Source organism: Biomphalaria glabrata, chromosome 5 (assembly GCF_947242115.1).
Source record: "Biomphalaria glabrata chromosome 5, xgBioGlab47.1, whole genome shotgun sequence".
NCBI classification, from domain to species: domain Eukaryota; kingdom Metazoa; phylum Mollusca; class Gastropoda; family Planorbidae; genus Biomphalaria; species Biomphalaria glabrata.
Window position 1 is genome coordinate 19,076,784 of NC_074715.1, and position 24,800 is coordinate 19,101,583.

General features: G+C 34.9%; 2 protein-coding genes across 4 annotated transcripts in view; one reads left to right on the plus strand and one right to left on the minus strand.

Annotated features, from left to right (window-relative positions):
* LOC106067003 (asialoglycoprotein receptor 1-like) overlaps nt 1-24,800 on the minus strand; it is a 26,877-nt gene continuing 2,077 nt past the window's right edge. Inside the window, exons 2-9 of one of the 3 annotated variants that reach the window (XM_056029609.1) lie at nt 20,672-21,082; nt 13,202-13,356; nt 12,551-12,684; nt 7,370-7,503; nt 6,075-6,350; nt 4,684-4,820; nt 4,427-4,447; nt 1,395-1,491 (exon numbers count right to left, since the gene is read on the minus strand). In XM_056029609.1, the coding sequence (XP_055885584.1) occupies nt 4,792-4,820; nt 6,075-6,350; nt 7,370-7,503; nt 12,551-12,684; nt 13,202-13,356; nt 20,672-20,732 (789 nt within the window). In that variant the 5' untranslated portion in view covers nt 20,733-21,082 and the 3' untranslated portion in view covers nt 1,395-1,491; nt 4,427-4,447; nt 4,684-4,791. Of the gene's footprint in view, nt 1,307-1,393; nt 1,492-4,426; nt 4,448-4,683; nt 4,821-6,074; nt 6,351-7,369; nt 7,504-12,550; nt 12,685-13,201; nt 13,357-20,671; nt 21,083-24,800 lie in introns of those variants that run through there. The other 2 variants (XM_056029608.1, XM_056029607.1) reach the window with 2 other exon arrangements.
* LOC106067017 (microtubule-associated proteins 1A/1B light chain 3A-like) overlaps nt 24,325-24,800 on the plus strand; it is a 7,662-nt gene continuing 7,186 nt past the window's right edge. Inside the window, exon 1 of the mRNA XM_013226124.2 lies at nt 24,325-24,574. Within this exon, the coding sequence (XP_013081578.1) occupies nt 24,487-24,574 (88 nt within the window). The 5' untranslated portion in view covers nt 24,325-24,486. The remainder of the gene's footprint in view (nt 24,575-24,800) is intronic.

The following is a 24,800-nucleotide window of genomic DNA, read 5'->3' on the forward strand; positions in this document are numbered from 1 at the left end:
CTTCAGTTGAGGGGTCCCAAACGGAGGATGCATATTCTATTATTGGCCTAACTTTTCGTCTTTCTCTCTCTCTCTTTCTCTCTCTCTTTCTTTCTCTCTCTCTCTCTATCTCTCTCTCCCATAATTGTCTTCATCTTTTGTCATAGGCCTATATTTATTGTTTCCCTTTATCTGCATCTTACTTTATCTCTCTTTTTTCTCCAGCTCTCTTTCTCTCTCCTTCTCTCTCCATTACTCTCTCAACACCGCCAATCTCATCTTTCTTTTCATCTTTCTATTGCTTTGAGATCGACTTGTTTTGGTCTTTAAAAAACACTTTGGCTCAACTGGATTTTTTTCTTTAATAATCAGTTAGAAATTAATACAATCTAGTTTTCTGTGGATCTTTTTTTTTCTAAAATTAAAAATAAAATAATTGCAAACATTTTAATCGCTAACATTAATAAATACTAATTAAAATTAAGTACGAGTACTAGAGATGTACCAATAACTTTCAAAGCCTCACATGGCAAGTTTTGCTTATGTTAACTTGTTCTGAAAGTATCAAGATCTATTTGCTTCTTTCTCGGCGTGAGCACTAGGTCCGTAGAAATGAACCAACTCTAGTAGTGTGCATTTGTTGATCTTTTTGTTGATACGATGAAATTATAAACTTAGAAATGAAAACCTTAAGTGTCCTATCGTGTCATCCTCACTCAATGGTTGGGGACATCTCTTATCATTGACAAAATGGCGTATCGACGTTGTTTATAAACACCAAACTGCTGGTAGACAACTAAACCGCTGTAGGTGTAAAATGTCTTAAGTAATAAAACTTGAAATAACTTGAGTGACTTCCTTGTGATCAATACTAAATATAACTTTAATTATAGTATAGACTAAATCAAGTTGATATCAGATTTTAAAAAATTACTAGACTTTAAAAATAATATTCTTTAACAAAATCTAAACTCACTACAATAGCATGGCCTTTCAGTCTCACGTTCTGGGAGTCGTCTCCTCTAAGACCAAATGACGACAATGCCACCTATGTTGCATCATTCACAACTAATTGCTAACCTCTTCCCACCGTCACCATAGAAAAACACAAACATGAAAACACTCCATAACAAGGAACCTTCAAATTTCTAGTCTAAGGCTCTTGCAAGACGATGTCAGAGGGCAGGGTTTCAACTCGGGACCATCGATACCACTTGAGGACAGTCCAGAGTGCAGACCACACGACTAGAAGTCCATCATTTCAAGGATCTATATACTTCTGTACTATAGCATATTACTTAAATCAGTCACTCTTGTTCAAATATTCCTGAAACATGCAATTGGTGTATGAAATGTTCGTATGACGTTTTTTTAACAAGAAAATGAAAAGTATTTTGAACGAATAATTTAATGTAATACAAGACCATGTGATAACATTCTATTTAATTGAAGACCAATTACATGTAATTATTCTGTACTCATAAGTAATTATTTTCCTTTTTGAACGAGTGCCTGCAATTAAGAAGATAAATTAAAAGATAATTTAAAAGATAACATTTGTCGAATGCAGTATTCTCTCAGGTCAACAATGTTGTAAAGTTACTGTAAATAAACTTTCTTCCGTCGTTTCTAAACTACTGGTAATTGATCTATATGTAAATGACTTCGATTGTTGCAGACTATTTGATAAACCTGGCTTACAACACATTTTTGTTCTCAAGGTGAAAACACTTTAGAATATTTGGATATTTTATTATTATTATTTATATGTATGTGAGCTTGCGCTTCCAGAGCTATGTATTTTTTTACTATTACAGGCTAGAGCTAATTTTATATATTTTCATAAATTCTTTTATTCTTTTAAAGGCTAGTGCCAGATTTTATACTTGTAATTCCGCCTATTTTTATATAGGTTAAGACGGGGTAGTATAAATAGTTGAGTCCATGCCGTTTCCTGCACAACTGACCAGTGTCCAGCATCTGTCTTTGTGACAAGTGATCTTTGTCATCGCTAAAAACAGTGCATTGCTTTTTTAATATTTCTGGGACTGCCTGCTGCTGCGGTGTTTGTTACTGCTGCCCTAGTCTGTTCTTAGTCTGTAGTAAAGCGTATTTTAGTTTTAGTGTTACGGTTTCATTTTAGAACATTGTAGATCTAGACTATTTTATTGTTGGGATGTTAGTATAGATCTAGATCTAGATTTAGTGTAGTAGGCTGGTGTAATTTAGTTAGATAGTTGGTTTGGTTAGTTTGTGTTTGTAGTAGTAGGCCTATAGCGATATAGTAGGGTTGATTAGTTGTTGGGTACAGTAGTTAAGTGTACATTTATTATAATTTATTATTGATTTATTTTTGCTATATGTAAATAAAGTCTTTTTTTTTTTTCAATCAAAGTTTCGTCGTTGCTTTCTTGTAGCTAGTTTAGTTAGTTAAGTTTAGTTGTGCTTTCTGGTTGCTTAGGCGACTCCAGCCTCTTGGTCACAGACTGAGGTGCACAGATAGAGCCCCCCAGTAGCGTTACCATCTTGCTACTGTTAAAATTCTGGTTACCACGAGGCCTAGACCTGACAGGGACCCTACCACGCTAACATATATATATATATATATATATATATATATATATATATATATATATATATATATATATATATATATATATATATAGGACAGGTTATGTATTTTATAAGATAAGATAAGTTATCATTGTAAATATTTAAAGATGAATGCTTGTATTCAAGTTGTGTAAAACAATAACTTTAAACTAATTTTAGTGACTAACTTCTTTCCCTATGTGAGGATAACCATCTTAGTCTACTATGTGAGGATAACCATCTTAGTCTACTATGTGAGGATAACCATCTTAGTCTACTATGTGAGGATAACCATCTTAGTCTACTATGTGAGGATAACCATCTTAGTCTACTATGTGAGGATAACCATCTTAGTCTACTATGTGAGGATAACCATCTTAGTCTACTATGTGAGGATAACCATCTTAGTCTACTATGTGAGGATAACCATCTTAGTCTACTATGTGAGGATAACCATCTTAGTCTACTATTAAAATAAAAATTAAAAAATTTTTAAAAAATTAAAATTAAAATATTTTGGCATTAATGGTCCACTGCATCAGTGGATTAAAGACTTTCTGATAGGGAGAGAACAAACTGTAATAATAAATGGCTCTAAATCAACACCGATAACAGTAAACTCAGGTGTACCTCAAGGAACAGTCTTGGGTCCACTACTATTTTTAATTTACATAAATGATTTACCAAATTGCATTACTTCAGGAACAAAAGTCAGATTATTTGCAGACGATTGCATAATATATAGAACAATAAAAACAACACAAGACACAGATATTTTACAAAGAGAATTAGATGAATTACAGAAATGGGAATCAAATTGGAGCATGTCTTTCCACCCAGAAAAATGTCAGTTGTTAAGAGTAACAAAAAAACTAAAACAAATTAATTCCACTTATCTTATTCATGGCAAACCAGTAACACAGACTAAAAACGCAAAATACCTAGGTGTTATAATAAATGAAAAACTGTCATGGAATCCACATATTGATGAAACTACAAAAAAATCAAACAAAGCATTAGGATTTATTAAAAGAAATTTCTATAAATCAAATAAGAACATAAAACTAAAATGTTATTTAACCTTGGTTAGGCCAATAATAGAATATGCATCCTCTGTTTGGGACCCTTCAACTCAAGAAAACATTAAGAAACTAGAACAGACACAAAATAGAGCAGTGCGATTCATAACAAACGAATATTCACATTTGACTAGAGTAACACGTTTAGTAAAATCACTAAATTTAGAAAGTCTTCAGGACAGAAGACTCAAAAGTAAAGTAGCAATAATACATAAAACACTGAACCATAATCTTCAAATACAAAAACAAAATTTAATAAAATACTCTGAAAGACACAAAGATAAAGGCACATTCCTCGTCCCATATGCTAGGACAAATTTGTACAAATACTCCTTCTTTCCTAGTGCTATTAGAGCATGGAATGGGTTGCCTGAGCTAGCCAGGAAAACCAGAGACTTGGCAGAATTTAAGTCATTGGTTAATATGCATGACTAAATGCATGACGCGTAGGACGTAATCATCTTCTTTTTTGAAGTAACGTCTGTATTATATAAGAAGATAAGATGTGAGGATAACCATCTTAGTCTACTATGTGAGGATAACCATCTTAGTCTACTATGTGAGGATAACCATCTTAGTCTACTATGTGAGGATAACCATCTTAGTCTACTATGTGAGGATAACCATCTTAGTCTACTATGTGAGGATAACCATCTTAGTCTACTATGTGAGGATAACCATCTTAGTCTACTATGTGAGGATAACCATCTTAGTCTACTATATGAGGATAACTATCTTAGTCTACTATGTGAGGATAACTATCTTAGTCTACTCACAGTGCCATCCGTCAGTTGCACCTAGTAAGATACAGGAAAAAAATATCTATTAATAATTATTTACAAATAAAAGTGTAAATGCATTGTAATGAAATTATTTTTGTAGCTTTAAAGTTTATAATAGTATTTTAAACAAAAAAGAAATGTCAACAAACTAAGCAGATATTTTTAAAACTAAGAATTTAAACATATCAATATTTTTAGCACTTCACAAATTAAAAGAGTGTAACACAAAATAGTGCTTCAACAACACATACCTGTCGTGATAGAATAAATGAAAGTTTGTCGTCTGGATGTAAAACTGTGAACGAAATTCTAGGCGCTATGAAATTAAACGATTCGCTCATTTGGCTCGTGTCTGCATGTTAAAAGTAGGAACGAAGTTCAAGGCGCACTGAAATTAAACAATCTGATCATTTGGTTCGTTTCTTTCTTATTTTGTGAAACAATTTTTTTAAGTTTTTTTTTCATGGTCATCAGTTCAAAGTTTAGAGTTTAACTGTGTGATAGTTAAACATGACTAATTTATTGGGGTAGAGAGTTATCTCAGACTGTAACATGTTGAAATATATATATTATACACAAGGGGTTGTAAGGTTGTTTTGCTGGAAGTTTTAATGGATATAAGCACACCTATAAAATGCTTCCAACGACATGCGTCACTAAAAGCCTCTGACACCAGTCCTATGCCTTGCCTTCACTTGCGGCTCAGATATTGGGTCTGGCGGAGGCGTCGGAAAAATTATCACAGACAGAAGGGGCAAAGGCAAGCAACTGGTGCCTAAACCAATAAGCTTCGAACAGAAGGGACTTGTCGGCCTTGGCTGGCTACCCACATAGGGGTAGAAAAACTCTAAATCCAAGCCTCTGCTGCCTTGCGGCTATACCCAAACATGGAAAAAACTTGGAGAGTCCACCCTTTAGGCAGCTTACAGCACACAGTGCTACACCCTGGCAGAAGCCGCGATGTCACTCATCCCACACTTTATCGGCACCTGCCGTTTCTTGGGACATACCAGCTGTGAAAGGGGCCATAGATTATACATAGGAATAGATCTAGAAGACCATTGTTAATTAGAAAATAAGTTTTGACATAAGAGAAAATATAAATTAAAAAACTTAAAGTTCAATCTAACAATTACCACTATTTATAACAACACTCAAATAAAATTAACCTCCAGAACAAAATGGATAACCAGTGAATATAATGTTAAAAATAAAGCAAATTAAATTTAAATTTGATTAGAGTAACACCATTAATAAAATCACTAAACTTAAAGACACTACGGGACAGAAAAATATAAAGTAAAGTAGCTATAATACATAAAACACTAAACCATAAACTACAGATAGAAAAACAAAACCTAATGAAATACTCGGAAATATAAAAGATATAAGCACATTTCTTATTCCATACGCTAGAACAAATTCGTATAAGTGCTCCTTCTTCCCTAGTGCCATTATATTATTGAATGGGTTGCCTGAATCAGCCAGGAAAACCAACGACTTAGCAGAGTTAAAGTCATTGAATAACATGCATGACTAGATTGACACATGAAATACTTAGGACGTAATTATCTTCTTTTTTGAAGTCACGTCTGTAATCTATAAGAAGGAGAAGAAGATAAGCACTACATCCAGACGTTACCTTTTAATGTTGTCGTCCTCATGGCATCTATTATTGTCCTTGTCACTGAAGAAGTTAACGTCTTTGGTGTGCTTGTTGTTGCTGAGGTAACAGTTGTCACTGGTGTGGATGGTGTCGCTGGTATGGTTGTCGCTGCTGTTGTGATATTTGTTGTTGCTGAGGTAGTTGTAATCACTTGCGAAGTTGTTATCTCTAAGGATGTTGTAGTAATTGCGACTGCTGTAGTTGTAGAACTAGTTGCAGGTGACGTTGAGGCTGTTGTCGTTGTTACGTTCTCTTTCCATGAAATAAAATAAAAGCAAACCCAATCAATTTTATAAACACGCAACATTCGCAAACGTAGCACTCGTCAGACAGGGCTATTTCGTAGTAATATGTCAATGTATAACAAGATTACAAAGAAATCATCAAAACTAGATTAGATTTGTATCTTCATCATCATCAGTCACATGACATGTGTCGTAAGGCTTGAAATAGTTTGCAGAACCAAATCCTTCCACTCTTCCGGTTCAACATAGCAGAATAGACACTGGTCAATTCTTTCACTTTGTCCAGTTGGCTTTTGTTTCTCCACTTAAATTGAAGTAAGATTATTGATTTATAGCTTTAGTTATCCTACAGGTGGAGTTAGAGTTAGGGTTTCTATAACAAAGTAATTTTTGTTGTCTTCTGTAGTAAAAGTGTGGTGGAGTTTCTTATCTCTGTTCAAAAGTTAATGTAAGTGTTCATTCTAACAAAATGGCAAATAAATACATAAGCCCCGGGAAGGACTCGAACCACGGACCCCGACCCGGCGCTTTCACCCAGTAGCGACTAGTAGCGAGCAGGTAGGCCCTACCAGTGTAAAATCTGTCAAGTCAGTATTGTTATTTGTTATTGTTATTCCTTCCAACACACTTAAGTTAGTACCTCATAGTTTTTAAACAATGTCTAATGCATAGATGGGATGGCATTGCAATATTCTCATTCAAACAACGCAAGAGAATTGTAGGCTTTTATGTCTTGGACATTTTCTTATACACACACACACAGTGGTATTTTAATACGTTTGTACATTTCAAAAGAATTTCGGTGACTGCAATTGCAGTAAGAATATGTAATTCTAACAAATTATGTGCTGACTAATTTTGCAATGTCGATCATTCTAACGAGTATTGTGCTGACTAATTTGAAATTTCTATTATTCTAATAAATATTTCGTTGTTGATGAGCCAATGGTCAGGAAACACTTGCGTATTTTGTTGATTGAAGCTGTGTTCAATCAATAATTGAAGATCTCGATGAGTATAACTTACCCAGTGGACGTTCACAAATCAAGTTTTCCGGGGAGTCCATGTTCTCGGCACTTACACGAATTTTGTTGGACGTTATCTCTGCCAGCCCTGCCCTTTGACCTGTCAAGGACGGCTGTGAAGAATCTGACCATGGCCTGAAAGGAAATTTAAAAACAAAAAATGTTGTTTCGAATCAGTTTGAAACCAGAAGGACAGCTGAAGTTCTCTATGTTTCAGGTGTTTTTGTCTTAAGTCTAGTGCCCTACTATTTCCATAGCTCTAGTTTTACTTCAGTAGACCTCTGCGTGCATGGCTCAATAAAATTTGAGATCTGGACTCACTTGGCTAGATAATTGATGCCTCCGCCTTTAAAACTATATCTATCAATAATGTACAAGATATTTCCCTTATTTGAGTGGTACAAGCCGCTCGGATACCAAGCAATGAGGTGTGTAGGGGAGTTCAAGGTCGAATTAACATAACGAATATATAATTGATGTTTGACTCGATCTGTGTTTGCTGAGCTGTCCAAAAGCCAGAACGAACAAGCAAATTATAAAAATTCTTTAAAAAATAAAAAGGCTTATCTAAAGAGGAAGAAATCCGCCTTTAAAGCTATATCTATCAATAATGTACAAGATATTTCCCTTATTTGATATCAAAGAAAGCAATGAATTACAATTTTTGTTTATTGATTCGTCTTTTGTTAGGTACAATAAGTAATTATTTAAAGTATCAACTAGGTCGGAGAATGTTCGGGGGAGAAATTGCGTTAAAAATTATTTAAGGGAACTAAACCCAACAAATGTAGCCATATCTATGAATACTGAATAATTAGTTTCCCTTGTTGGCATCAAGCAAAATTATTAATTACCAGTAATTAATTGACTAATTAGTTACTTTTTAGCGGCCCCCGTAAGGGGAAAAAGCCGCTATTAGGTTTGTGCAAAATGTCCGTCTGTCCGTCTGTCCGTCTGTCCGTCTGTCACACTCAGATCTCGAAAACTAGAAGAGATATGAAAAATATTATTTCATCATTAAATCCGGCTTGAAAAGTTTAGGTGCAACGGCTACTTTTGGTTTTCTAAAAGCAAACCGTTTAATTTATAAAATTAATTATGCAAGCGATTTTTTCATAAAAATACACCAATTCTAAAACAATTACGTAAATGTAAGGGAGGCAATGTTACAATATGCTAACAAAGATGGACAATTTTTGTGTATTTTCAGTATCACTAAGTCAAATATATTTTTAAAATGTACAGAAAATGTTTACAACAAATACAAATAATAGTTAAAGACGTTTTTTCTGGTCAACTAGCTGCTAAAATTAAAAGAAAACATTTCTGTTTGTTTATAAAGGCTAATAATGCACTTTGTATGTAAATATCACGCACATTTTTTTAAATGGACTTTTTATGCAGCGATTTTCGTGCAGTAGCGTAACGTCGCAACATGATCAGGTGCTAAACCAATTCCTTAAACTTTTTTTAAAAATCAGATTTTATTTATTTTTTGTTTAGTGCCCCCATCCGAATAAAAGAAGCTTATTTTTGTGCGTTTTGTCTGTTGGTCGGTCTGTCCGTCACGATTAGATTTAAAAAACTAGAACTCTAAAAGCTATTGAAAATCTGATTTACCCTTTAATGTTCCTCCCATAACATCTCAATAGTTTTAAGTATCTAAAATTGATTGTTCCGGATTTTTGTGTGCAAAACTAATCAACGCCAACAAATGTTTGTTTGCTCTTCTAACTTATATTACATTCAATTTCCATGCTTAAACGTTGCAAAAACACATTATCAATAATATGTTGTTCCGTTTTTTATGTAAATAGCATATTAATGCTAAATCATAATCTCTATACTGACTTATATTTCATTAAGTGTAAAAATGTTCCGGATATTGTTTTATAAAACATGAATTATGCCTAATGATTGTTTGAAATCGCATAAGGCTTTTAAAAAAAGTAATTTACTAGAATTGATTACTGAAAATTACTTTTTAGACATTTAATTTTCTTGTAAAACATAACATAGAATTTTTGTAATCGATAAAGAAAGTTCCGGATTTTGTTTCTTACAAATCGTCGTCAGAAATTTCCGAATTTATTTAAAAATCTACTAACGCGAAATAATTGTTTGAACTCCCTCTTCTAATTAATAAACAAATAATCTTCTCATTTACGAAATAATGTTTTTACGGATTTTTATGAAAAATATTTTAACTCACTACTCTCTTACAGTACATTTAACTTTCTACCTAAAACATTAAAAAATCTAATTATCGTTAATATTATGTTCCGATTTTTAAGGAAAACAGAATCCAAACACCAAAGTAAGGTATGAAAATCTCTCCACGTGGCTGTAGTACATCTAATTTTTATACGAGACCATCCAAAAAATTTAATTAACGGTATTACATTTATCTGAAATTCTCTTTTTCTTTTACTATTTATACAAACATCCGGAACAATCTATTATATAAACTTTTCAATTGTGTTCATACCTAAAAATTATTGCGATGTTTTGAAACGTAAAATAAAGGTTAATCAATTTTTAATAACTTTTAGTTGTTTTTTTTTTATATCAAGATAACGGACAGACCGACTGACAGACAAATCGCAAAAACAATGTGGCTTTGATCTTTTTTAAATAATATCTATTAGAACTCAGTGCACCAATGTCTATGAACCCTCGTTAAATATCTCGTGTAAATAAAGACATTTTTTTTTATGGTACCGGTACTAGCCTATTGTGAGGAAATGGAATTTTTTTTCTTTGACGTCATATGAATGGACTCTTTAAATGTAATGTTAAAAGAACGCACTCGGTGCACCAATGTCTATTAACCCTCGAAAAAATTGCTTGTATTAATGAAAACATATTTTAGTCTAACTAAGCCGTGTGACGTAGTGTTTTTTTTTCCTTTGACGTCACATGGAATGAATTCTTTAAATGAAATGCTAAAAGAACGCACTCGGTGCACCAATGTCTATGAACACTCGAGAAATGGCTCGTGTTGATAAAGGTGATTTTTAGTCTAGCTAGGCCTTGTGACGTAGTGTTTTTTTTCCTTTGACGTCATATGGAATGAATTCTTTAAATGAAATGCTAAAAGAACGCACTCTGTGCACCAATGTCTATGAACACTCGATAAAAGGCTCGTAATGATGAAGGCGATTTTTATTCTAGCTAGGCCGTGTGACGTGGTGTTTTTTTTCCTTTGACGTCATATGGAATGAATTCTTTAAATGAAATGCTTAAAGAACGCACTCGGTGCACCAAAGTCTATGAACACTCGATAAAAGGCTCGTAATGATGAAGGCGATTTTTATTCTAGCTAGGCCGTGTGACGTAGTGTTTTTTTTCCTTTGACGTCATATGGAATGAATTCTTTAAATGAAATGCTTAAAGAACGCACTCGGTGCACCAAAGTCTATGAACACTCGATAAAAGGCTCTTATAGATGAAGGCGATTTTTAGTCTAGCTAGGCCGTGTGACGTAGTGTTTTTTTTTCCCTCTGACGTTATATGGAATTAATTCTTCAAATGAAAAAAGAACTCGGTATAGTAATGTTTATTAAGCCTCGTTATGTGACTCGAGTTTAAAAAAGGAATGATATCTTGATTTAGATCTAATCTAGATTTTTTTAAAACTAGATCTAGATTTTTATTACAGTATATCTAGATCTGGATTTATATTCTAATTAAAATTATTTTGGAGTCTAGATCTAGAATTTCTAGATCTAGTTTAGACTAAAATAGACTAGATTAAGATGTAGAATTTCAATTTCTAAACTTAAAGTGAAAAAAAAAAGTGTAGATTTTCATTTCCAAACGTTTTGATCAATATTGTAATGTTTTAATATACTAAAACTAATCTACTATTTTTTTTATTAAATTTAAATTTAAATTTACGGCAAATGAATCTTTGAAACATTATTACTTTTGACCATCTGATGGCTGCCTGGTCCTGCCGTTTGCGCGCTGGACTGTCGTTCAGATTTATGGACGGCCCAGGGTTCAAACCCTGCCCGCTCCCATCCCCCGTCGTCCTGCGGGAGGTTTGGACTAGGAAGTAATTATCTTCAACTCTGAAGGAACATCCGAAACGTGTAAAACATTTTACATCAAAATTAAATCACCTCTTGAATATTATTTGCGAATATGCAGATCCGACAGGGATCCGACTTCGACGGGGGCCGCCTCTGAGTTTGTGTAACACAAACTCTCTTTGTAATCTTGTTTTTATTGATTTATGTCTTGTCTATGCCAATGAATAATTGTGCGAAATTTCAACTACATCCGAGAATGGGTGTGGGAGTAACATCGTGTACACACTTTGTACCAGACAGACAGAGTGAGTTGATAAAAGCTTTGTAGAAATGTGTCCCAGATTCCCCCAATATGTCCGCTAATAAATTGGACCACTGATCATTCTAAAGCAGAATGAAAGAAGCTTTATACAATAACAATAATAATAGTATAGATATCAACTTCAATAGCTCCATACAACATCTCGTAAAAGAAATTATGTTTACTTTTGTTTAGTTGGAATGTTATTTCTAGTGTCTATGTTTTATTTGTGCAATTTTTGTAATTATTGGATTACATTAACTAATGACACAGCCTGGTACAAGTTGACAGCCCAATAAAAAATGACCTCTTACATAGGCCAGATGTGGGCTTGAAAACGTGTCCAGAAGGTATGTCCTACCTGTAACTGGTGCGACAACATAAATAACAGAATGTCGTCTGCTCGTAAGGTAACATTCAAGGGTAATTCAGATGCACGCTAGAGTGACGAGAACATGTGTCAAGTGCGATTACCTTGGTGTTACTACATGATTGTGTGTTAATGTGTCATTATTTATTGTTTGTCTGTTTAGGTGTGTATGTGTTGTGTGTTCATGATGTTACACATTTTAAATAGAGACAAGAAACATGACAAGGGCTAAGAGAACTAGAAGCAAAAAAAAGGGGGATAACAAAAGTACTTTATTTCCAGTTTTTTTTTTAATTCCGTTGAAATATGAAACTTACTTTGAAAACATTGAAAATTATTATTTAGTACTTTATTCTTTTAATCTAAACAAAATCTAGCTAAAACAGCTTAGAATAAGTCATGTCTGGCCAGTGTGGGCTACTGATATTGTATAATCAAAGTATGTAAATAAGAAAATGTATGGACAAAACTCACGTTATTTCATTATCAAACTCTGACCCATCCAGCCATTTCCAGGCATGAATTGTTTCAGTGACATCCCTGCTCAGTCCAAGCCACCATCTCTTTAGAACAGGATAGGTTTTAAATAAATGATCTTGCAACAATTCCTTTATCAAAGGAGAAAAAATATTGTGTCATTATAAATGTTATTCGTTTTTTTTTTTATAATCCTAAATAGCCTTGACATCTGATTTGATTGAGAAAAATGCATCTACTTACTACAAATACTAGCTACTATGGAAGTTATCTAAAATAACAATATGCCATGTTCTTACATCAACCGAGGGGATAATGACAACTGATCTCGCAAACACCTTCGTCAGAGGGCAGTACTCCTGCAGATCTACCGCATCAGCAGAAAATTTATGTTTGAATGGACTACAATGAATTTTGTTTCTCTCTAATGAATTTCGATCCTGGCAGTGCCAGAGAATGAATAATTATCTGTCTTAAATAAGAATGATACTTTTTAAACGCATAGGACATTTTTGAAGCCCTCTAGTGTGGTTTCTATACGTTTCTCATAAGGTCTCTGTGTTCAGTTCTTTATAATCATGTATAATTCGCCTTTTGATTTGACAATACCCAATACCGCCTCCCTTCTGTATCATTTTGTCCACTTACGTATTCCTTTTCGTTGCTAATGCTGACCAGTTCTGCGTCTGTCTCTCTACAGGACTGTTGACCATCTTGCCAGGAATTCTGCGTTGCTACAAAGAGGTAACAACGTGTGTCCAGTTTGGTCCAGCCCTTCCTACACGTCAGCTCGGATGGTACCTCTATATAGACATAGAGTTTTACAGTTTTGAAAGATGCATGAATGTTTTAAATGGGCAAACTTTTTTTACAAGGGGGACAACAAGCTTCTTTACCTTCATATCGCGGCGTTCCAGTACCACCTCATCGTGGTCGCCGCCTGAACACCCTGCTCTTAAGGGTGTTAAGGGTCTTAAAGGTCTGGGTTTTTTTTATACAAACTCAATAGTTTTAAACTAAATAAGAAGATCCTAGATACTTTTTACGGCGCGACTATGCAAAATCTGCTAACATATGGAATAAAATGTTGGCAAGGCAACGCTTCATCTAAACCATTGCGACGTCTAAAAAACATCATAAAAAGGGCATCAAAAATTACACTCACAACATTACCATATTTAAAAGTATTTTTTTGAATAAAAGTGTCTAAGAAAAATCGAAAACATCTTGGAAGACAACGGCCACCCGCTCCATCAGAACTACGTCAGGTCGTCGCGAAGTGGGCGACAGCTGTCAATCAAAACAAGAACGTAGCGGTACAAAAACTAGTTCGTACCTCACTCGGTCAGACTATATCAATGCCACTCATTGATCAGGGAACATGAAATGCACCAAGATACCTGTGTGTAGTCGCTGAATGAACTCCTTATGTTGTGTCTGTTGTATTTATGTGTATTTTTCTGTTGTGTTGTCTTTATATGAGAAAAGAGTCCTTGTAATCACAACAAATTTCCGTAAGGATCAATAAAGCAGTCTTAGTCTTAGGCTTATAAGGGTGGCAGGCAGGAGTGTAAAATGACACTAAAGGGGTTATAGTCCAGCACCCCCCCCCCCCAGTGGTGCCCCGGGGCAACGGTTAGTAAGAGACCTCACGGGATCTCCGATAAGTGGATAGCGCTGGACACCAACTCGAGGGTTGGTCGGGATCTCCTGGGTCCTGGCTGATTCGCGGGTCTCTCAAATGGGCAAAACTGGGCTGACTGGTGCGGCCTTCTTGGGCTGAGTCGGACTGCTCTTTTGTGCTCATGAGCTAGGCCTTTCCCCGACGTCGTAGTAGAGGAACGCGTCGACCCAGTGACAGTTCTAATGCTGGGGATAGCGAGAAAGCTTCGTTTCAAACCACTTCCCATCGTGGAAAACTCTAGCCCTCTCCTTCACATCATAAAGTGAATTTCAGATGGTGGAATGTGACATGTCACTTTTAGCTAGCTGAATGCTAGATAGAAAAAGTTGTTGCAGGAAATATTGAGTGTAAAAAAAAAAAAGAGTCTTCTCCTTGTATCTAAACATTTACAAAAGATCGTGAAAAATGGAAAAATTCGTAACCATATTGAATCTTTAAATATTTCATTCTCAGCAGACCCATTTTTTCAAGGATGAAATTTTTAGAATATATTTTTTTTTATTTTAACAAAGACGTGGCCTGCACTAAATCATGTTATCACCGTGTAGTAAAGCGCACCTGAGAATGCAGAGTACATGGAATTAAGGAACTCTAGACATTGTTTGCTACTAAGCCAACTGGAACAGAGAGTATTGGCAAGCATTACTAACATTCATATTTCAACCGTGGGCCACAGAAACAGATGACTTTTACATTATCTGCCCCATAGATCGCAAGGTCTGAAAGGGAACTTTACTTTACTAACAATTACATTGACTAATTGTTTTATAATTATGACAGTTTCAGTTTTAAACACAAAATCAGTCACTGATTGAGGCATATTTAACCTTCACCGAGAGTTTGTACGAAACAAGTCTTGCATCATAAAATTTAAATTAATATAAGTTTGAATTTTACACAATGAGTGAAACTTTTTATTTTTAATCATTTTCACAAAACTTATAGCGGGCAGGATTAAACCTTTCTGCTGGCTGAAGTTGCCTGCTGGCTGTAATTTGCCCGTCAGTGTTTTGAAGTTTTAGTGCTTTGTGTAACGGTAATGTCTTTGCCTTCGTATCGTAGTAATTACAGACGTCCATTCCAAGAGAAGCTAAAATGTCCTGCCAGTATCTATGTGTCAATCTAGTCGTACATAGTAGAGATTCCAGGCACAACTAAAATGTCCTGCCAGTATCTATGTGTCAATCTAGTCGTACATAGTAGAGATTCCACGCACAACTAAAATGTCCTGCCAGTATCTATGTGTCAATCTAGTCGTACATAGTAGAGATTCCAGGCACAACTAAAATGTCCTGCCAGTATCTATGTGTCAATCTAGTCGTACATAGTAGAGATTCCAGGCACAACTAAAATGTCCTGCCAGTATCTATGTGTCAATCTAGTCGTACATAGTAGAGATTCCACGCACAACTAAAATGTCCTGCCAGTATCTATGTGTCAATCTAGTCGTACATAGTAGAGATTCCACGCACAACTAAAATGTCCTGCCAGTATCTATGTGTCAATCTAGTCGTACATAGTAGAGATTCCACGCACAACTAAAATGTCCTGCCAGTATCTATGTGTCAATCTAGTCGTACATAGTAGAGATTCCACGCACAACTAAAATGTCCTGCCAGTATCTATGTGTCAATCTAGTCGTACATAGTAGAGATTCCACGCACAACTAAAATGTCCTGCCAGTATCTATGTGTCAATCTAGTCGTACATAGTAGAGATTCCACGCACAACTAAAATGTCCTGCCAGTATCTATGTGTCAATCTAGTCGTACATAGTAGAGATTCCAGGCACAACTAAAATGTCCTGCCAGTATCTATGTGTCAATCTAGTCGTACATAGTAGAGATTCCAGGCACAACTAAAATGTCCTGCCAGTATCTATGTGTCAATCTAGTCGTACATAGTAGAGATTCCAGGCACAACTAAAATGTCCTGCCAGTATCTATGTGTCAATCTAGTCGTACATAGTAGAGATTCCAGGCACAACTAAAATGTCCTGCCAGTATCTATGTGTCAATCTAGTCGTACATAGTAGAGATTCCAGGCACAACTAAAATGTCCTGCCAGTATCTATGTGTCAATCTAGTCGTACATAGTAGAGATTCCAGGCACAACTAAAATGTCCTGCCAGTATCTATGTGTCAATCTAGTCGTACATAGTAGAGATTCCACGCACAACTAAAATGTCCTGCCAGTATCTATGTGTCAATCTAGTCGTACATAGTAGAGATTCCAGGCACAACTAAAATGTCCTGCCAGTATCTATGTGTCAATCTAGTCGTACATAGTAGAGATTCCACGCACAACTAAAATGTCCTGCCAGTATCTATGTGTCAATCTAGTCGTACATAGTAGAGATTCCAGGCAAAACTAAAATGTCCTGCCAGTATCTATGTGTCAATCTAGTCGTACATAGTAGAGATTCCAGGCACAACTAAAATGCATGACTCTAAGACAACACGGGAATAGAAGGCAGACAAAAATAATTGGAAAGTTATTATTCAAAAACACGATCTGTTTCGGTTTATTTTCTTCTCGTATACATGACATTAGGGAAGAAGGAGCACTTGTAGGAATTTGTTCTAGCCTATGGAAAAAGAAATGTGCCTCTATCATTGTGTGTCTTTCATTAGGTTTTTGTTTTTCTATTTGTAAATTATGGTTTGACACAAGTCACTTTCAAGGTTACAATGCATTTTTTTAGTTGCATATAAGTAATCCATTTTATTTATACATAGGCATTTAATAAAGATAGTTATTTTCTTAACAATATTTTCATTGTCATTTTAAATCATATTTAGACAATAATAATAAATAATAATAATAGCTTTGATATACTTTCATGCTTAAAGCATGCTCGGAGAACTAGCGTCCAATCTCATTCGTGGACCAGTCGTGAGAGGGGGTATCTGGAGTCGGGTGTCGAACCTCGAGCCAGCCAAGCCAGGCCAAGTTCAAGCGTAGCCTCTCGACTACGCTTACCACATAGTATTAATATAGTTATTTAAATACTGACACTAAAAAATAATCCACTCAAAGTGATTTTACTACTTGCATAACTCTAGGAGCCTCTTCGTTCGAGATTTCGTACAGACAAAAATGCTACATATATTTTCACCTGTTTTGGCTTATTCAGCCTTAATATGGTCTCAATACAGTAACCACAAAAAGTTCTGTTTAGTCGAGATTATTGTTTAAATGTAAACAAATACACATTATTGGTTTATTTACAGTAGCAAAATAATATATAAAACTTGGAGCAACCAAGCAGACACCTTTGTGTAACATTGAACTTTAAAAGTTCGGCTAAGCGTCTTCTTTATTTTGATTTAAGATTAGAAACAATTTTTACAAATACTCCTTCTTCCCTAGTGCTATTAGAGCATGGAATGGGTTGCCTGAGCTAGCCAGGAAAACTAGTGACTTGGCAGAATTTAGGTCATTGGTTAATATGCATGACTAAATGCATGACGCGTAGGACGTGATCATCTTCTTTTTTGAAGTAACGTCTGTATTATATAAGATAAGAAGATAAGATTGACACAATCACTTTCACAAGCTTCCCCATCATGCCCATGTTTCCCATAAGTCAGCGCTTCTCATCCGGTTCATGAAAATGTATGAACATAAATCCCGCATGTCTTCTCCTGAAATGTTTATAAACCTATTAATGGTGTCATTTAAATGGATTAAGCTATTCGAGTAACTAACTGTTTCGCAGAGTACAACATATATTTGTGGCTTAGTTCAGGTAAGTTTTTACTAGGGCATACAAATGTCGGATGAAATGTCTGAATTTCAAGGGGGATAACTGTCTCACGATTCGCGTGAGTAGGAGTTGTGAGCCTTATATTTCATGGGGGGCCTATTGCAACATGGATAATTATTAAAATTCCGTGCACATAAGTTAATTAGTTGATTCTACTTTGGTAAGTGAACAATGGAGGGAAATTTTGAGACGTCAAAAGCGTTAGAACAAAAAAAGTTAGGTAATGGAAAATACATTTCATTTAAGACTCTTATCATACTAGCGACTCTCACTCTATCACTCCATCCTTACGTTTATTTCTGTAACGATATTCTGTTTCAGTTTAAAGTGATCAGATTGATATAGCTTGATCATGTACTTAGAACATCCTAGTTCATACCACTGAAATCATTTACTTCAGTATAACGTTATAGACAGGGCCGGTCCTAGAGATTGCGGGGCCCTATGCGAAACGGATAGCGCGGGGCCTATTCTGGGTTGTGATAAGGTTAATAAGTGAAAATTAAGATTTTGTATTAGAAAATTAATTCGTCTTTGCATTTGTATTCATACTTTATTAAATACTAAATACAAAATCACTGACAAATTAGCTTTACGAGCCATCTAAAGTAGATATATATAGTAGTTTTTTCAACATAAAGCTGATAAACATTCAGATCTGTCTTTTAGATTAACTATCGACTAATAAAATATCGCCTTTTTATACGAGGTCAAAATAGATTTAGATCTATTTTTGTATGTCAGTGTCTGTTAAAGTAAATTAGGAATTTGAACTTCTTGTTTGGGTTACAATTCGCCTAATTATTACAATTTTATTAAATGAAAGCTGACAATGCATTTTTTTTTTGCTAGTAGGATTGGCGTTTTCCATATTGAATGACACCCAGAAATGACAATTTTGTCTGTTTTTAAGGAGATTTGCATCGGTTTTTAGAAGATTTTTAATAATTTTCAGGAGATTTTCATTAATTTTTTATACATTTTACAATTTCAGGAGAATTCCAGAAACCCCTTAATAATAAGTTAAAATGGTTTATGTTAATAATTTACACCAAGAATTCGCGCGGGGCCTATGAAAGTGCGAGGCCCACTGCGGCCGCATAGGTTGCAGTGGCTTAAGAGTACGTCGGACTTCTTATGACTCTAGGAGGCATGATGAGGACATTGAGAATTTTGAAACACCTTGTGCTTCTTGTGATAAGGAAAAAACGTAGGGTTACGCTAATTTGCATATCTAGAATGAATGTAGCAGCTAGATCTATAAATGCATATATTTATTATCTGTAAATGGGTTAAAAAAACAGAGACTGACAACGCTGTACAAAAGATAGAAGTGGAGTCAGACTTCAAACAAACAATGTATGAGCTTGGGAAGAAACTTGAACAAAATCTTTCAAGTTTCACATTTGTCTTGTATTACTAACAGAAATATGAGCCACTTGGTGGTCGAGTAGTAAAGCACTCGGCTTCCGAATCTCGAGTTCGAATCCCGATGAACTTGATTTTGAACTTTTGGATTTTTAGGTCGCCCCACAGTCCACTCAGGTTTGATGACGTGCCTGACGTACGTTGGAAAAGTGAACGGCGGTTGGTTGTTGTGCTGGTCACGTGATACCCTCATCAACCTTTGGCCATAGAACTCTACTTCATCGACCCCCAATAGATCGCAAGGTCTGAAGAAGTTGCCTTGACCTACTTTCTTTCAACTTGCTATAGATGTGGAAACAAGTATTCATTGAGTTTTTGGAAGATGCAATAAGTTGTTATTCATATTCTTGAAAGAGAGATACCCTTGTCAAAACTTAGGATTTCCAACATTTATGCAAACATGATCAAAATGATTATTTCCATTTTAAAAATGTCTAAAGCTAAAAAAAAAAAAAAAAAAAGCCAATATAAATGGTAAAGTTATAATTTTTGCAAATCGAACTGGATTAACAGTTCTCCAATCTCCGATATCGATATCTTATCTTATATAATACAGACGTTACTTCAAAAAAGAAGATGATTACGTCCTACGCGTCATGCATTTAGTCATGCATATTAACCAATGACTTAAATTCTGCCAAGTCACTGGTTTTCCTGGCTAGCTCAGGCAACCCATTCCATGCTCTAATAGCACTAGGGAAGAAGGAGTATTTGTTTAACTCATCTCTTATAACAGTAAACAGGGAGCAGCCATCTTGCCAAGAGCGCGATATGCACACATGTTGAAAGACTGTATTCTCTGTGTTGCAAAAGATATATATATAATTGTCTGTATATTTATATGTTATTTACTTCACTTAAAAAAGAATAGGACATAGATGCATGTGCCTTTAAAGACCTATGGATACGCTGGCATAAATAATAAAGACACCGTTGCTATTCGGAAAACTTTCCTGAAGTAGCGCTAAACAAAATAAAAAAACAAGTGATAAAAATATTTCTAATCGCACAGATTTATTGTTGTTAGTCTAGATCTATTTACAACTATATTTCATATAGTTTTGGCAGCTTGTTTAAAAAATAATAGACAAATTAACATTTTTCTTATCGTGTTGTTTTTAACATAACATTAATTAGTTATTTAGAGAACAATAATCTCTCCACAAGTTGTATAATGAATGTATTTTTTTAAAAGTATTTTGTAATGTTTTTCTTGTGTATGTGTCAGTCTACTTACCGCAACGAGTGAAAAAAATTAACATACAACAGAATAAAACAACATCGACTTTCATTGTCATCGTGACAGTGTTTCCTTAACTGAAGCTGGCAAGAGAAGTAAACTTTCCATGGACAGACACTTTTCTTTTGAATACAGTATTTCAAATGAAGGAACAACACAAATTTATTCCCCTTTAGAATATCAATAAGTCCCTCCCAGTTACCTATAGTTGCAGGTAAAGTCAGGTGAATAGGCCCGTTGAATTAAAAATGCTAAACAACAGACAGCATTTCATTATCCTAAATGTGTAATGAATGTAATTAATTCTGAACACAAGAACGTGATGTTTGGTAGCAGGATAGAAAAAACAAGTGTTTCCACGGAGATGTAAACAAATATCTTTTTTCATTCACTTTTCTGTTCCTGATTCTTAGGAAGAGAAGAAAAAAAAAAGAATATTTGTTTGTCAATATTGTTTAGTTTGCTTCTATAGTAAACATAACTACAATGCTACTCTAATGAAAGAACGTCTTTACAAAGCTTGTATCAACTCACTCTGTCTGTCTGTCTGTCTGTTTGTACATGTTATTTCTTCCTACCCCAATCTCGGATTTAGGTGAAGTTTTGCTTAATTTTTTCTTTTACCAACAACACAAGAATCAATAAAAAAAATAAACCAATTAGTTAATGAATTAATTAATTATTTTGTTTGGCATTGTGCATTTAAAAAAAAACGATCATGTAAACATGTACCAATATACCCCCTTCTTCCCTCCTCATTTTACAACTGGTCCAGACAAGTGATAGGATCATAGCGTATTGAGAACGTTAAAAGCTAAACAAAAACAATTGGTAAAAATATTTCCAACCGAACAAATTTATTATGTCAGCTCTGCAAGGGTCTTTATCTGCAGCTGCGAAGATTTGACCAGATCCGACCATATTTAACAACGGAGTCAACAAAAACGCTAGCTGTGGCATTCATACTCTCCCGCCTTGACTACTGCAACGCCGTGCTAGCAGGTATACCTGATGACAAAATAGCCAAACTGCAACGTATTCAGAACAATGCTGCACGAATAGTCCTTAGAAAAACAAGACAAGATTCTGCTACTACGCCCTTGCGCACGCTCCATTGGCTTCCCATGAAAGCGAGAATCGATGTCATCAGTGTCAGTGTATATATAACAATGAGATGCCCTTGTACCTTAGCGAACTGATTACTCCATATGTCCCCCAGAGAGCCCTGCGCTCAATGGACGTTTTTTCAGTGCACGGACCAAAGGTTTTGAACTCACTCCCCATTGATCTCAGACAGACAACATGCTACACCACTTTTAAGAAGAACATTAAGACCTATCTGTTTAAAAATTTTCTAGATTAATTGTCATTTTAGCTGTCGTGTTTGTGTTTGTAATGTTATTGCAGCGCCTTGAGCCTACATTTTGTTTGTTAACAGCGCTTTATAAATAAAATTATTATTATTATTATGTCTAGGTCAATTGTATATACAAGTAGGTCTACATGACTGATCCCAACTAATTGATACACAATTACACTTAATATAAGCTTCTTTTTTTTTTTTAAAGTAGGCCTACTTATTGCACTTCATATGTTTAGGCTTCTCATAGTTTCATATTTAATAGACTAAAAAACTTGTTCTCTATGCAACCTCGAGTACGATAAGATATCTACTTCCATGTTTAGAGATTTTGCGTTAGATTGGACCTGGCTCAGATAGGTTTGATTTAGCTCTGAGTTTCTCTATGTGTCTTTTGCCATCCTCGCCTTTAACAAACCACGTGGCGGAATACATTGCATAAGCCTATTTAGGGCTAAGTCTAAATTTCCTTTAGAGAAAGATGTCTTGTAAAATAAATAAAACGCTTAGAACGTCAGAGAATAAGTGTGTGTAAAAACTTTGATAGGCAATGCCTGTTATTAATGTTTAGTTAATATTCACACATCCAACACTATAATTAATATGAGCGCAGATTTGAAGTTTGTATTTATTGTTTCATACGTAAACACACTGCACATTCTTCATTTTTATTTGACCTCATACTAGGCTTCCTTCATTAAAGACTTAACATTAGAAAGTGACACCCAAGTAAAAAAAAAAAGCACTTTGTGAATAACTGACAATTTTAAAAAAAATGACAGTGGCTAAATATTGGAACGTGGTATTCACAATTAATAAACAGATCTATATTTTATATATATATTTCGACTAAACATATTTTAATTTTTTTATGAAATTCTATCATAAAAGTTTAAAATGTTATATCATACTCAATGTCACAAGGAAAACGTGAAGCCTTTTTTTTTTTCATCTGTATACCAGATCAGAATGACTGTAAGCCCCTTTGTATTTTATTTGACAACACACCTGACATAGCACACCTAACATAGCACACACTTATCAGATTCAGAAGTTATACGATTTTAAGGGAGACAAAAAAAAACCTGATGAGATTAACTTAATATCTTAAATTGTCAAGAAAAGGTTGGAGCTCAAAGATGAGGTTAGAGCTCAAAGATGAGGTTGGAGCTCAAAGATGAGGTTGGAGCTCAAAGATGAGGTTGGAGCTCAAAGATGAGGTTGGAGCTAAAAGATGAGGTTGGAGCTCAAAGATGAGGTTGGAGCTCAAAGATGAGGTTGGAGTTCAAAGAGGAAAAAATTTAAAAAAAAGAAGAAAATGTCAAGCGAGCAATCCCAAGATGCCGGACTTACTATTTAAGAAGAGAAAAAGAGGTTCATTCTTATGTGCGTTGATTGCTTTTTAACTTTGAGCTTCAACTCCTACTGGAAGCAATCATTGATGTCGCAGATAAATTTGGAGCAATCCAACCGAAAAAACGAGTGAAAAAAGGATTTTTTTTAAGGGGGGGGGTGACACCCTGAGATGACCGCACCGGGTGACACCCACCCTAGTGACGCCACTGAGTACGACATTGTGCGACATGACATGATTACTTGTAGGAAGTGGTTACTGAATTGGCTGTAAGGGCATCACTAGGCCTACTTGTAAATATTGGTACCAAAAATTGATAATGTCCTAATTTATAAGTATTTTAAATATTTATTGTCGTAAAAACAGAATAATAAAAAAATCACACACTGGGGTCCCTGTCCTCCAACATCCTAATTATATCATATAAAATAACATACGTAGATGCACCATATTTACCTTGGATGGCCCTCACATATATAATTATAATAGTTTTGGCCAGCGCTTTATTGATCCTTTTAAATGGGTTTTAGCGGCCCTCTCACCCTTTTAAACATAACTTTTTTTTTTACATGAACTCTAATAACTATAGGAAAAGTGCATTGCAGATGCCAAGAGGATAAAGCCTAGCTCAGAAAGCGGGAAATTGCTTAGCTGATGGGGTTCGTCCCAGACCCGCTGTGGGAGTTACAATACTGCTGCCTTTCCAATACGATCTCTAGAAAGAATCTAAAACGCGTTCCCGATCAACTAACAAAAAGACTAAACGCCTAAACAGCTTTACTTTTAACATTCATTACGAAAATTTGGATTCCTAAAATTATTAAATAACTGCAAACAAAATCTGAACCCAGCTGGTTAGTGGCAGATTTAGATTCCAAATACCTTTTAAGTGTTGCTCTACGTCATGGTCTAAATTTAGATCTTGTGACCTTAAGTGTGATTTCCGGTTCTTCACAACCCAAATATTGATGAAAACAAACAAAAGTAGCAGTAGATAGGGACTTTATAGTCACTATATTAGTAAATAGATCGAGTAGATCTACTAAAGTGTCACTGAAGTAATTAAAGTTAAAGTAAATCAAGATTCAAGAATTAAAAATGAATATTACACAATCTGAAGATTCTTTTCAAAGAACAAGTTTGCAGTCGGAAAGAAAATTGTCTTTTAAAGAAAGGAGATCATTTTGTAAGCCTGAATTAGATTTTAGATCTATAATTCTAGATCTAGATACATCTTTCTTGTCATCTTATTCTTAGTGAATTGAAAATCAAAACAAAATGATCATCAAAATCGAAACTTAGCCTTCTCCTTCTTCTTGCGTAGCTTGTAATATGATAAATATCATATGTAAAGTCTACTAAAGTTGTATGATATTGAATTGTATCAGACTAGTCACTAGTAGTCTATAACT